General features: G+C 47.4%; 1 protein-coding gene and 1 pseudogene across 2 annotated transcripts in view; both read right to left on the bottom strand.

The window, feature by feature from the left end:
• LOC135920930 (uncharacterized) overlaps window positions 1–13,617 on the bottom strand; it is a 37,400-nt gene extending 23,783 nt beyond the window's left edge. Inside the window, exons 1-2 of one of the 2 annotated variants that reach the window (XM_065455218.1) lie at window positions 13,071–13,617; window positions 9,222–9,420 (exon numbers count right to left, since the gene is read on the bottom strand). In XM_065455218.1, the coding sequence (XP_065311290.1) occupies window positions 9,222–9,292 (71 nt within the window). In that variant the 5' untranslated portion in view covers window positions 9,293–9,420; window positions 13,071–13,617. The remainder of the gene's footprint in view (window positions 1–9,221; window positions 9,421–13,070) is intronic. The other variant, XM_065455228.1, reaches the window with a different exon arrangement.
• On the bottom strand, window positions 1,674–3,303 carry LOC135896245 (uncharacterized; annotated as a pseudogene).

The raw sequence follows: 13,617 nt of genomic DNA, 5'->3' as shown, positions 1-13,617 counted from the left end.
AGCTGCGGTTGAAACTGTTAATGCGATTCCATCCAAGAACCACCGCCTATTGTAATCGGCGATCTGGTCGTGTTCGCTGCTTCGCGTCAATCTGCGACGGGTTGTGCCTCGAGAGACAACGTTCAGTGGAATGCAGTGCCTGGGTGCTTGGAGACCGCTCCCGTTTTTCGTGCATTTGGAAAACAGCGACCGCAAACTACTACTTCAGCGGAATACAACAGCTAGTCCCCTTTGAATTCTTCTTGTTTTGGAGCATACATCCCCTTCAGCCAGCACGTATGGAGGGACTTTAGTGAAGGAGTTCGCGACGCCAATTTGTACGGCAGACGCATAGAGTTTATGCTGTTGATTCTGAGGTTGAACTTGTCTCGTACGGCAGATCGAAGTTAACGAACGTCCCAAGTGCGTGCACTGCGTGAAGAACTGCAATGACGTGAAGCTATGAAATATAACAAGTTCAAATTTGCGTGGAAGGCATTCAGTGACATGGTGAAAGCAAGTGTGCTTTTCTTGTGCGATGTGCGCGGAGGTGTGCAGTGAATTGGTGCGTGCGCGCGTTTTATAACGCGTGCAAAGGTGTACGGCGAATTGTGTTAGTGTTGTGATGCGAGCAGATGTGTACGGCGAATTATGTTCATGTGTTGTGCCCCAGCCCATGGCTCTCCGCACTTTGTCAGAGAAAGGGGACGACAGGCAAAGCGTGCGGGCGCAGCGTACGCAAACAAGCACGTAGATGCACATGAATGACGCTTGGTGGAATGGCTAAAGCGAGCTACTCAAATTAGCACCCGTTGCTAAGCACGGGCGTCTCACCATCGTCTGCAATCACAGTGGAAATTCTCGCAGCGCAACTCCGGGAAGCGTAAACGCCGGAACCGGAAATCTTAAAACCGGACATGCCGGAACCGGAAACGCCGGAAGCGGAAATGCCGGAACCGGATTTGGTGTGAGGGGAAAAGGCGGTTGGCGGTACTTAAGAGAGCGGCGGTATGGTGGCTAGAGGGGGGTAGTGTGACGGGCGAGAGCGGAGGGGTGCACAAATTTGTGATGAAAGATGGCGGCCCCGGTAGACGGCGCTGGCTGCGCGGCAGGTGCCAGCGGCGCTGGCCGGTTTCGCGTTGGGCCGCATGTGTTTACTTTCACCTTGTTTTCAATAATTACAGGCCGCGTTAACAGGGCATGAACTAGTCATTTTGTTAGTTCGTTGAAACAGATGCGTTTGAAATTTTAAATGATGCTGCTTAACGTAAACAAAAACCACGTTTCGATAGACGCAACTGGCATTTAGTTTATGATTGAATGTTTCTCAGCATTGACTTGTTTTGACATGTTTCACCAAATTCATCTGAATTATTCCACTAATCTGAGCGCATAGTCAAACTGTTTTGAGTGTTTTTTTCTCTGTGCGCTTTGTTTGGAGTGTAAACTGCTTAATATTTTCTCTTATAAGAAGCAATGGTTCGCGTGTAGCGTTTATTTTCGCTCACAAAGGTTTTGTTCAGTGTTCAAATCATTTAAATCTAATTTTCTCTTTCCCTTTTGCTTGGAGAGCTTATACTTTAGAGTAGAAATTGCAATGCTATAGTCAGGTGTCTGTTACTCCAAACATCTTCATTTATTATCTTTTAACTGTTTCTCTCCTTTATACACTATCCTTCACTTTATATGCACACTCAATACACGTAAGGGAAGTTGAAAAACATGTTTATTCATCACACATTTCTCTTCACATGTTTTTTTCATCACATTCGGGGGAGGTCAAATTACCTGCACCTCCTCAACTTCAAATGCTTCTGTCGCTCCCTTTGCGCAGTCCTGTCTTTTTTTAAAGCCTTTGCCAAAAAGTGCATACGTGTGAGTATGTAAAACTGCACTATTTTTGCCGTCAGTTCTTTGCTGTGAACATCACAGCCAACTCGACCCAGTTTGATGCCTGCTAAGAACTGCATGAAATCATGGTTGCTGAAGGAATGCAGTTTTTCAGCAGAAAAAAAGAAAGTAAACGCATCCTCCAGGATCTCTACCAGTTTGGCCAGATTTTCACAAGGATACAACAATCCTCCCTTGTCAAAGTGGTTGACCAGTTCACTGTTTGGTTTCACTCCGGCTTCTGGTTTCTTTCTGGCAAGGGTAGAAATGCACTCAGTGCAGCAGCTTTTTTTGTTGAACTTTCTTGGAACATAGCCAGCAATGTAAAAAATAAGACGGCTATCGCTTTTCTCAATTACGTAGCTACTGTGGTCAGTGTTCAGACACTGCAGTGTAGACCTAGCCCCATCAAGATCCCCAATTTCTAACATATCTTCAATGATGTCTCGTATACGACTGGGCAAGATAATAACTTTTTGCTTACGGAGCTGTTCATACCGTTTAGGGCTTCTCATCCGCAGAAGCACACATTCTAATATCCAGTCTTTCTCGTACAACATCCCAGATATTGATTTTCTTGTAGCAGCCTGGAAGCAGGCTCTGACAGCCATTTGTTGCTTTTCAGGCAAGCTTTTAATGCAGGCGCTAAGCACCTCATCGGCGATTTGTTGATTTGCCTGACGCATCGCTGCTAGGTCCCGTTCTGCATTCAGCAGTTTCTTCTGAGCAGTACGCAAGCTGCGGCGTGTGTTAGCATGCTTCTTCAGACGTTTGGATATTCCCCCGTTCCGCCGCTTTCGTGAAAGTTGATTCTGCAGCAGTTTTCTCAGGTATTTGCAATGAATGCAGGGGGTATTTGCAATGAATGCAGGGGCCTTTGCTTTCACATACGTAAGTGCACTTGATGGAAAAGTAACACCCAGCAAACGATATATATCGTCCTTGCTTCTCTGATTTCATGCCGCAGCCTCCACACAATACAAGTGCATGTGTGCTGTCGAGCACTGACTGCGCTTCCTCCGGCGAAGAAACAGTGCACTGTGAGCGCAGTTGGCCCCTGAGAAATACAGAGCAACACAATGATTCCGGTTAGTTGCTTTCCGACTTGAATTTCACTAACTTGGGCAGCAATATGTGGTCAACATGCTCGCCTTCGAGCGCACAGACTCCGAGGAAAACACTGTCACGTTCACTTGGAAGCGTTACCTTATTCCATGTTGCATAAGGTAGGCGGAGATTATGACACACATGCTCAAGTTCCACGGCCTGCTGCTTATCTGAGGCAATGATATCTGGTATATCTGGCTCCTGGCGTAGCTGCGTGTGCGCTGCGGCGTCTTCTTGCTGGGCGTCTTGCCTATTGATTGCATTAAGCTTTTGCCGTTTTGCAACAGGTCCACGCTGCTCACATATATTTCTTTCTTCCCTTTTCATCGGAGCTTTCTTCGTAAAATACTTACGTGCGTCGGGAACACAGTAGGCACGGCGTCGTCTTTCAGACGCGGACGATCGCGAGGCAATTCTGCAACCTCACCGTTGATTGTGTGCCGGTAGGTCCCTTCAACGAATCTTTCGTCGAAGTGCCGCTCACAAACCACGCTGTCGTTGGTAAGCTCTTTGTCAGCCCGTTTAATATTTCGGGCCCATTGCTTCCTTCGCAAGAAATTAGTTGGGGCTTTAAACACAGAAAACTTTTGCGAGGAAGATCAATACCCGCCTTTGCATCCAGGTACGAAGCACGTACTTGAGCGGCTTGACGGCATGGTTCGCTAAATCCAACAGTCTCAATCTGAAGAGTCCATTCCTCGTGTGGCAACCCGACGACCGAACACTGCACACAAATTTTGCAGACAACGGCAGAGGCGATGGGGAAGCGTCAACGAAGCCGGCGAAGCCTAGTCAGTGGCCGGCCGTCGCAAACGTGGCACGGATGGATGGATGGATGGATGTTATGAGCGTCCCCTTTGGAACGGGGCGGTGGCTTGCGCCACCAAGCTCTTGCTACTATGCTGCCTAATATCCTACCTAGGTTAACCCATGAGAAAAAAAAAAACACACTATGAACTACCACGTCCAAATTTTCTGATACCCTATTGCGAACTGTGCTTTTGTACGTCTCCGTCCTTTGTCGTTTCCCTACTTTTCTTCCACCAATCCTCCAATCGCCTCTTACTGATGTCTATTGCGGACCTGTTTGCTTTACCACTGCTCCCGCTGAACCCAAGGGCTTCAAGGAGGCCAGTGGTGCCTAAATCGACCGCTGGATAGATGTCTTCACATTCTAATAAAATATGCTCCGTCGTTTCCCTAGCTTTACCGCAGCAAGCACATGCTTCTTCTTCCTTCTTATATCTCGCTTTATACGTGCGTGTTCTAAGGCATCCCGATCTCGCTTCGAAAAGTAATGAGCTTCCCTTTGAGTTATCATAAATGGTTTCTTTCCTAATTTCGTTTTTTCCCCTTAAGTAGTTACTCATGGCAGGTTTCTTTTCCATTGCCGCCACCCATGAGATTAATTCAGCCTCTCTGACTTTCCGCTTGACCTTCTTTGTTGCTGTGTTGCCCACCCCACAGGCCGCATACTTGCTGGTAAGCTTCCTAGTTCTTTTCCTCCACTGTGAATCAATGTTTTGCCTGTACAGATACCTGAACACTCTCCCAGCCCATTTACTTTCCTCCATATTCCTCAGCCGTTCTTCATACTCAATTTTACTGCGAGCTTCCCTCACTTCAAAACTAGTCCAGCCCATATCCCCTTGCACAGCTTCATTTGTAGTCTTCCCGTGAGCGCCCAATGCGAGGCGACCCACTGACCTTTGGTTCCCGTCGAGTCCTGATTGTACCCCTGATTTAAAGCAAACAACCGCATTTGCAAAAGTAAGTCCTGGAACCATTACCCCTTTCCACATACCTCGGAGGACCTCGTACCTATTGTATCCCCATAGCGCTCTGTGCTTCATTATGGCTGCATTTCTCTTCCCCTTGACTGTTATGGTTTTTTCCTGTGTTTCCATATATCCGTTGCCTCCGTTTATCCATATACCAAGGTATTTATATTCTGTTACCCGAGGTATTTCTTGGCCCTGTATCTCCACTGTCTGTTCACTGTTTTCATTGAATACAATAACACCTGATTTTCTAACACTAAATTTCAAACCTAAATTGTTGCCTTCCTGTCCACAGATATTAGCCAGACGTTGCAACTCACTTTGCTTGTTTGCGAGCAACACAATGTCGTCCGCATAAAATAAACCTGGGAGTTGCTGCTCTATTACTGTACCTGCCTGTTTGTATGAGAGATTAAACCCGATATTACTTCCTTCTAGCGCCCTCTCCATCCTCACCATGTACATCATAAACAGCAGCGGGGATAAAGGGCACCCCTGCCTCAGTCCCTTGTTGATATGAACTTTCTCCGCGCTCCTCATCCCTTCCCATTCAACGCAAACAGTATTTTCTAGGTAAATCTCTCTCAAAAGCTGTATACAATCGTTACCTAAGCCTTCCCCTTCCAGAATATCCCACAAAATGCTGCGGTCTACGTTGTCGTATGCTCCTGTAATGTCCAAAAAGGCCACATACAACGGTCTGCTTTCTGCTTTTGATATTTCAATACACTGAGTAAGAACAAACAAGTTATCATCCAAACGCCTACCTATTCTAAAGCCATTCTGAAGCTCTCCCAAAATGTCATTATTTTCTGCCCATGCTTGAAGCTTTAATTTGATTGCCTGCATTGCTAGCCTGAATACTCCCTGTGAATACAGCAGCGCCCCTAGCGGTGGATAAATTTTCACCGCGTTCCGCGCGCTCCTCCTCCACGGCGCGGATAAGGCGCCCGTCACACCATAGCGGCGGTGACGCGCGGATGGAGGGGCTTTAATCTTGACAGGCTCCGGCTTTTCACCCTGCAAGTAAGGCTCGGTCCACAGGCGTCTTTGCTTACTGTCCTGCCCCCAACGGGATGCGGTCATGACAGTTGGGAAGCGAACCTGCGACCTAGTACTCGAGAGCAGAATGCCGTTACCGCGGCTATATTAAGACGCGTGTTGAACAAGCAGCGACAAGCCAAGTACACAAACGGGCACAAGTGGAAGAACCCAAATAGATAAACATCCACGCACAGCCCGAACTAGCAATTACTCCGACAAAGAAAATCGCGAATGTAATTACTGCGCTAAAGGAGTAGAGAAAAAATAATTACCCAGATCTAATGCTGGAATCTACGCGAAGTGGTTAATTAAATGCCATAAAACTTCGCGATGAGTACAACCGCCTTCATTGTGATCCTATGCAACGCGTAGCATAATCACATGCAATGTTTATATTTGTGCACCACTCATATCACAACATTAATATTATGCAATGTTTATGTTTACGGATCATACGCCGTTCACAATTCTATGCCTAACAGCAGATAGCAATTCGTGCGAATGTACAGTATGTGAGATGCACGGTGTTTCATACTTGTTGACGGAAGAATGGTGAGCAGAAGGACACGCAGAGAGATGTACCCTAGGAGAACAGTGGTGTAAGGTTGGCTAGGATAGGATAGGGATAACTTTACTAAAGTGCCGGCAAACGACGAATTAACGAGTCGTGACGCTGGCCAAGCGTCGACCCGGGGTTATACCCTACTCTGCACTAGCCCAGTTGGGCCCGTTTGTAGTGGGTCCTGAGGCTTGTGCTTTTCGAGCGCACCCCGGGCCTGCTGGACGGCCCATAGTTGTGAGTCCTTGTCTGCAGACTGCAGTGCGCCTTGAAGTTCTGGCGGGTAAGTCCTGGAGGTAGCTGCCGTCGAGAACCTGGCTATTTGCCCGCGTTTTCACTCGAGCCGCCAATTCGAGACTCATCATTACGGACTCCCGAAAAGCATGTGATCGTTACTTGGCTGGGGAGATCTCCACCTTAGCTGCTTGCATTCTAAGACGGACTGCCACTGTTCCAACACCGAAAAGAATCATTTGGGCTCCTGACCATCAGGGCGTACGAGGTAATGAGGCCGCTGACGCGGCTGCCCGAGCGCTTATTTACCGGGCTCCTCATCCCAGCTCTTCTGGCTCGGAGACTAACCAGCCGCTGCTGCGATTCAGGGAAATCATAACGCATTATAGCGACAACCACCGCCTTTTCCCGGCCCCTGCCAAGGGGCTGAGTAAGACGGAGGAGCGAACTTTAAGGCGCCTGCAGACAGGTACTCTGCTCTGTCCTGCAATCTTAAAGCATTACGATCCTAACACGGATGGGCGATGCCCGCACTGTGGGGAGACCTGTGATATCTTCCACATGGTGTGGGCATGTACTCAAAATCCCCACCTCCCCCCTTCCCCTACCCCTTCCAGAGAGGCATGGGAGACTGCCCTCCTCAACTGCTCCTCGCTTGAGTCCCAAAGGGCTCTGGTGAAACGGGCGAGAGACGGGTCATTGTCATGCGATGTCCCGGACCAGGGACGCCGACCATGTAGCGAGGCCACTCTGTGGCTCCCAAACTCTCTTGCAGCAATTAAACGTTTTCACCACCACCACCACCACTCGAGCGTCTGTGGCCAAATGAAAACGGCCGCACGAGCACGTTATTTTGCGCTCACGTGCTCACGCGCGCAGTTGCTGTGCGACGCGACGCCCGCGGCCAGTCGTTTGAAACAGCTACTTCGCGTTGGCACGCGAGAAAAAGATGAAGGACGCTTAAGCGTTCGCCTTTAAGAGGAAGCTTTAGCTCGGGTGCTCCTACCTAAATACATGTAAAAGGAGAATTCGTTTTTCTCGGCAACCACTGCACCAAATACGACGAGATTTGTTGCACTTATAAAAGAAAAACTGAAAATCTAGGAACTGTTATATTCGAATTTTTATTTAGACCGTCATTTTTTTTATTAAAATTTTCTAAAATCGACAATCTTCATAAAACAAAAATATGAAGTTTACAAGTCTCGAACTTGGCAAGGAAAAAGGATATCGTAATTCTATTAATTACATCTCATAGTACATCTAAAGCGGACAAAATTTGTATCTTATACATCAATGTAAAAATATTTCGTGATATGGAAATACAGCTTTAGCAGAATCCTTGTATACAACGTAGCAAATTCACGTAAGAAACTGACATATCGAATTTGTCCACTTTGAATGATCAAATGGATCCCGTTTACAGAACCGCGACATCTGTTCTTGATGCAGAGCTATTAATTTATAAACTACGTGCGTGTATTTTTTTCGAACTTTCGAAAATTCTTTTCACAAAAATGCAGGCCCTAAATCGAAATTCCGCTCCCAACAATCACTAGAATTTCACTTTATCTCTCAAATGCAACAAATTTCATTAAAATCGGTCCAGAGGTTATCTTAGAAAAGCGTTTTTGCGTTTTACATGCAATTGAATAGGCCGCCTCGGAGTTGGGCCCGAGCTAAACCTTCCTTTTAAAGCTCTCGCGTTAATATGGGTGCGGTTCTGGCCTCTACATCAGCACAAGACGTAGCTTCAAATCGACTTTCGGGCGCGTATTGACGCGACAGCGTTAAGGAGCTCGTGTCATAGAAAAGCGTCGTCGGCGTCGGCGGCCGTGAGCAAGAAATCCCTGAAGGCAATTCATAAATAAAAACAACTTGCAAGATGTGCTGGGTGGGAATCGAACCAGGGTCTCCGGAGTGCGAGACGGAGACGCTACCACACAGTCATGATTTCGATGGTTCAAAGCGCGACAAAAGCGCCTCTAGTGAATGCGGTGTTGCCTTAGAAACGTGCCGTAGAAAGTTATACTGCGGTGTATATCGGTAATTATGGGCATGTAAATTACAGAAGTCAAAGTTAAACGAGTAGCGAAGTACGTTTCCGCTACATTTCTTCTGCGCTTGGCGCACACTCAGAGCCATCTTGCGGCAAACGCAGAAGAACCCCTTTTCGCAATGTACGGCGCTGCCCCGACAGATGGCGCGCGACTCGCCCGCTTCTCCCCTTCGTCTCGTTTGAGCGCATTGGGGCCGTGCGGGGACCGGTGCGAGGATGCCCCAAAGTTGTGCTGTGGACTTATAAGTGTTGTATATGGAAACTGTGTCTTTGTGTGACTCAAGAGCATGCCGAGCGAATGAGTGGGCGGTGCGAACGGGGTGCGATAACGCTATCGCGTTCCACTCTTGAAGGCGAACCTTAAGCGCCCTCCAATTTTTTCTTTTAGTTTCTGTCAATATTATCGAGCTATTCGGCGATATTTCAGCAGCAGACACGGTGAACTTAGATCGGTAGGGCTCGCCTAGAAAGTCTGACTTTCTTTCTTTTCTTTTTTTTTCATGTTGACGCTCTCGCATGCAGTGAGCGCGTATCGCGACGGAGCAAATAATAAACTCGACCGACTCACATGGTCAGTATCTTGGGCACCGCCACGGAGGTGGGCATCCATTTGCTCGCTGTCTTCGGAGGCTTGCTCATGGCGACCGGCCATCAAAGTCGTCCGCCCCGGCGCCGCTGGTGCGTTTCATGACGTCAGGCTTCGATAGGTGAGGGGGCTCTCGCCCGCGCCTGGGCTCCGGCCTCGGCTCCGGCCGTGCCCACGCCGACTGCGAGAGCCCCGTCGATTAGTTTTGTCACGACACCGCCCATCATGGTCATCATCAGCAGCAACAGACCATGACCACTGGACCACTCTCCCAGCGATCGCAAAACATTTAGGGTGCACTGAAGAGAAACGCTACATTAGCTCAAACCGATAAAGTGTTCGCGGTAACAGCTAGCATGATCACTGGAAGACAAAACGGAGGCTCATTCTTTTCTTTTCTTTTTAAGTTCCCGCCGAACCCACAGCGCCGCGGCAAGTGAGTGTGACGTCACGAGATCCAAAGTTTTTATTTCACTTATTTTCATTTTACTCGTGTGTGGGCCGTTGAGGCGCAATGACGAAACTGACTACATGCGTTCAGTATTTGTTTCCCTTGGAATACAATGTAGTCCATATCCTTACCGATAAACAATTAAATAGGCCGGCGCAGACACCGTCTAAAACACATGACGTCACGGTAAGAGGGTGAGGGAACCTGTAGAGGGCGTCGCCGCCGGACTTTCGTTTTGGTGTAATTCGTTGGCCTGCCGAGCCGATATTTTCCGACCAAAGGTGGCCCTTTTGTCTTACAGAAGGGTAATTTACTATACATATAACAGCTGAACTTTCTTTAGCGTGCCCTTAACCTTCAATTGCGTCTGCTGAGCTCCATCATGTGCCGTATGAATTTCATGTCATCACGCCACCCAATCATTTACGTCGCTCAACTGTTTATTTTTCTTTTCATTCCCTTGGTACTTAGCTCAATAGATCGCCGGTCACCTGATCCCCTCCCTCGGCGCACTACATGGCCCGCCTAAAGCCCCTTAGACTTCGTAAAGTAGCGACACTCTCCTCCTCCGCCTTTACTGCTCCTCATTTCTCCTCTCTTTCACGCTCCCTCCTCGACCGTGACGCCGCCTACACTGCTCGAGCGTAGCAGCTGCGCCAACATCCGCTCCTCGCCACTCCGTAGACGCTTCTCGAGCAAAAATGGCGCTGATGTACGGCGAGAGGGCCCACGTGATGCTATTAGGCCAATAGCGACGCGGCGTCGGCCTCGGGCAGAGAGCGCGAGAAGGAGGCGGCATTCTTCAAAGCGTGGCACTACCTTATGAAGTTTAAGGGGTTTTAGACCCGCCCGACTGTGCTCTCCTTCTCGCACAGGAACGCTCAACTCGGGGCCAACTCTGATTTTCCCATTCAAATATACGTACAATGCAAAAGTGCTTTTATAAGACAAACGCCCCAACGATTTGGATGAAATGTGTTGCATTGAAGAAATAAAGATAAATTCTAGCGCCTCTAGACAGCACAACTTTGATTTAGGGCTTGAAATAATTTTTTCCAATTGTCCAAAATCGACAAATTAAAAAAAATGGGAGCACGAAGTTTACAAATCTAACTCTCCACCAAAAACAGATATTGCACTTCTGTAAACTGCTTCTGTTAGAGCATCTATAAAGTGGAGTCCGTCTTTTTAAATTTTTTTAATTGCCTATGGCAGGTAGCACGATTCTAACCCTTTATCTATATTACTCGATGAGGCGGCCATTCGAGAAATCAAAATGCTTAATTGAATAATTAACATGTTTATGGTAATCAAGCTTATAATTAATTACTGTACGGCACATGTACCAATCCACGAATTAATTTGTAGCCAATGAGTATGCACGGCATGTGGACTTAGAACGAATTCTCAAGAGTACGCGCCAGTTTCAAGGTATTAATTTTCCGACGAAATGCTTTGGCCTTCCAATTACGTCTTTTCTTCAACGCGTAAAATGGCATTTTCGTTTTAAAAAAAGTAAGAGAAAAGTCAGCAAAATAAGTACGTAGAATTCACCGTGCGTTTCACCGCAAGTTTGACGGCGCATTGTCTCGAAACCGGTACCATCCTCATAATTCGTTCTAAGATGCGTTCCACATATTCGCTAGCTACAGTTTGTAGATTAAATATGAGCCGTAAATTAATTGACTAAAGAAGTCAATTAGCGCAAGTATGTTCATTTTCAATTAAGGTTGCGGATTTCTCATAGAAGTAATGGCCGCCTCACCGAGTAATTTAGATCAATGGCCAGAATTGTGCTGTCTGCCACAGGCCAATTTTTTAAAATTTTGGTGCAGCTAAAAAAAAATGACACCCTGTATATACATTTACTGACCCACCGCGGCCTGCTGTAGTGGTTGAACGAGGTTCGTTCACACACACACACACACACACACACACACACACACACACACACACACACACACACACACACACACACACGCACACGCACACGCACACGCACGCGCACACACACACACACACACACACACACACACACGCATATATATATATATATATATATATATATATATATATATATAAAATGTATGGTTTGCTATCGTGCCTGTGTGGTCCTCTGACGACTTCCTTTAATTGACGTCTGAATTATCCTTGTCACTTTTTTTTTTCGTATGCACATGCATGCGTAAGAGCTTCTTTAATTTATGGCTTAATTTTCTTATGCTAAATGAACGCTGTTTCGCGAAAATAAAATTTTGTTGAATAGGTGTACGGTGGCGCGATTAAAAGGCAGGACAAAACAAGACACACGCACAACGGTGTGTGTCCCTCTGTGTCTTCTTTTGCCGTGTCTTTTAATCGCGCCACCGTACACGTATTCAAGATGCGTTACCAACAAGCCCACATTGCAACCTTAGTGAATCACATTTTAGCCGGAACTGGCCAGTCGCTCATAAATGTTGACGCGAAAAACTCTTACTTCGATCTCTCCGATAGGACAAGACACGAGCCGAGTTCTCCCGTCGGCAAAATTTGTTGCCTAAAAATTATTTCTAAACGTAAGGCTCGATATGCGGAATGTCCAGCGCTTGGATAAAAAAGAAAATGAAAAGAAAAAGAAAAGAGAAAAGGCAGTCTTCTAAGGTATTCGCGTGCTTTCTACTATAAGTATGTAACCACGTGCATAAGCGTATGTTACAAAGAAAGTGCAAATTTCAACTGTCAGCCGCGTATACACACATGAGCGCATAGCGAGTTTCATGCAGAGTCCGTAGTAACCCAACCCTTTCGTACCCATGACCGGCGCAGGAAAAACACCGATTGGCAAACAAACTGCTCCGTTTCCACATATACGGACTCTGTAAGCAAGCGACGAAATCCCATGCTGTTTGCGTGAAAAAATGAAGGGAAAAGAAAGGCGGTATCGAGATAAGCGATGCACGCATAAAGAGAAACTCTCTAGCTTGTTGGGCCAAAGCGAGAGAGAGAGAAGCCTCGCTTAATCGATGCGATACGACGAAAAAGAATTACGAGCGAACCAGAGACTGCTCGTTTTTTTCCCCTTCCTCGACACGATGCAATACGGCTATCGAAATACACGCAGCACGATCCTACGAAAGCAGGAGTGCCCCACGAGTCACACGAAAGCAAAAAGAAACTGGAAAGGACGAAACCGCGGAATGCGACAGAGCGCTCCGGCATCTAATGATATTCAAGCGCGTGCACCTGTCACTAGGGGAAAGAGTCGCGCTGGAGCAAAGACGCGCGCGCGAACTTTGCGTATCTTTTCGAACAGCTTTCACGATACGACGAGCGCACAAACGCTTCTCCAGCGTGGTCGATGCGGGAGACACGCGTTGTGCACGAGAGTTTGTCCTCACCTTTGACCAGTGAACTCCTTTTCTTTCGTTCGCGGAGAGGATCGTGGCTACGACCCCTGGCAGACGACACAGCGCAGACGGGTAGCGTTGGTTAGGCCTAGCGATGCGGAATGACGTTTCGGTCGCGTTGTTTTGTTTTTACTCTTCCTCACGGGCGTCCCTTTCCTCGCCCGGAAACTTCAGTGAAGTTTTCGTGGCGGCCGGTCAGAGACGGGCGAGAAGGCGAGGCATGAGCGGCAGAGAGACTGAGCAACTCGGCTTGCCAAACCACTCGGAAATGCGAGAAAAACAACACAGAAACACTACGGCGGCACTGCCGCGTACCGCCCACCGGCCGCTTTTCAACTGAGCCCGGCTACTGTGCATCGCTTTCGCCCGCGGTGCGCATATTTTAATAAAATATATACCAGTGTCTCACATTCGTGCAGCTTTACTGTCTCCAACTCAAAAGTTCAAATGGAATATGCAGCATTCGACTGTTTAGTACTAACTGCCCGCTTCATTTTGGTAAGGAGTTCCCGCCTCCAAAAAGCGTCGTCTGCTTCAA

The sequence above is a fragment of the Dermacentor albipictus genome, chromosome 8, assembly GCF_038994185.2.
Source record: "Dermacentor albipictus isolate Rhodes 1998 colony chromosome 8, USDA_Dalb.pri_finalv2, whole genome shotgun sequence".
Classification (NCBI taxonomy): Eukaryota; Metazoa; Arthropoda; class Arachnida; order Ixodida; family Ixodidae; genus Dermacentor; species Dermacentor albipictus.
Note: the sequence above shows the minus strand (reverse complement) of the source record. Positions and strands in the feature narration are given on the sequence as shown.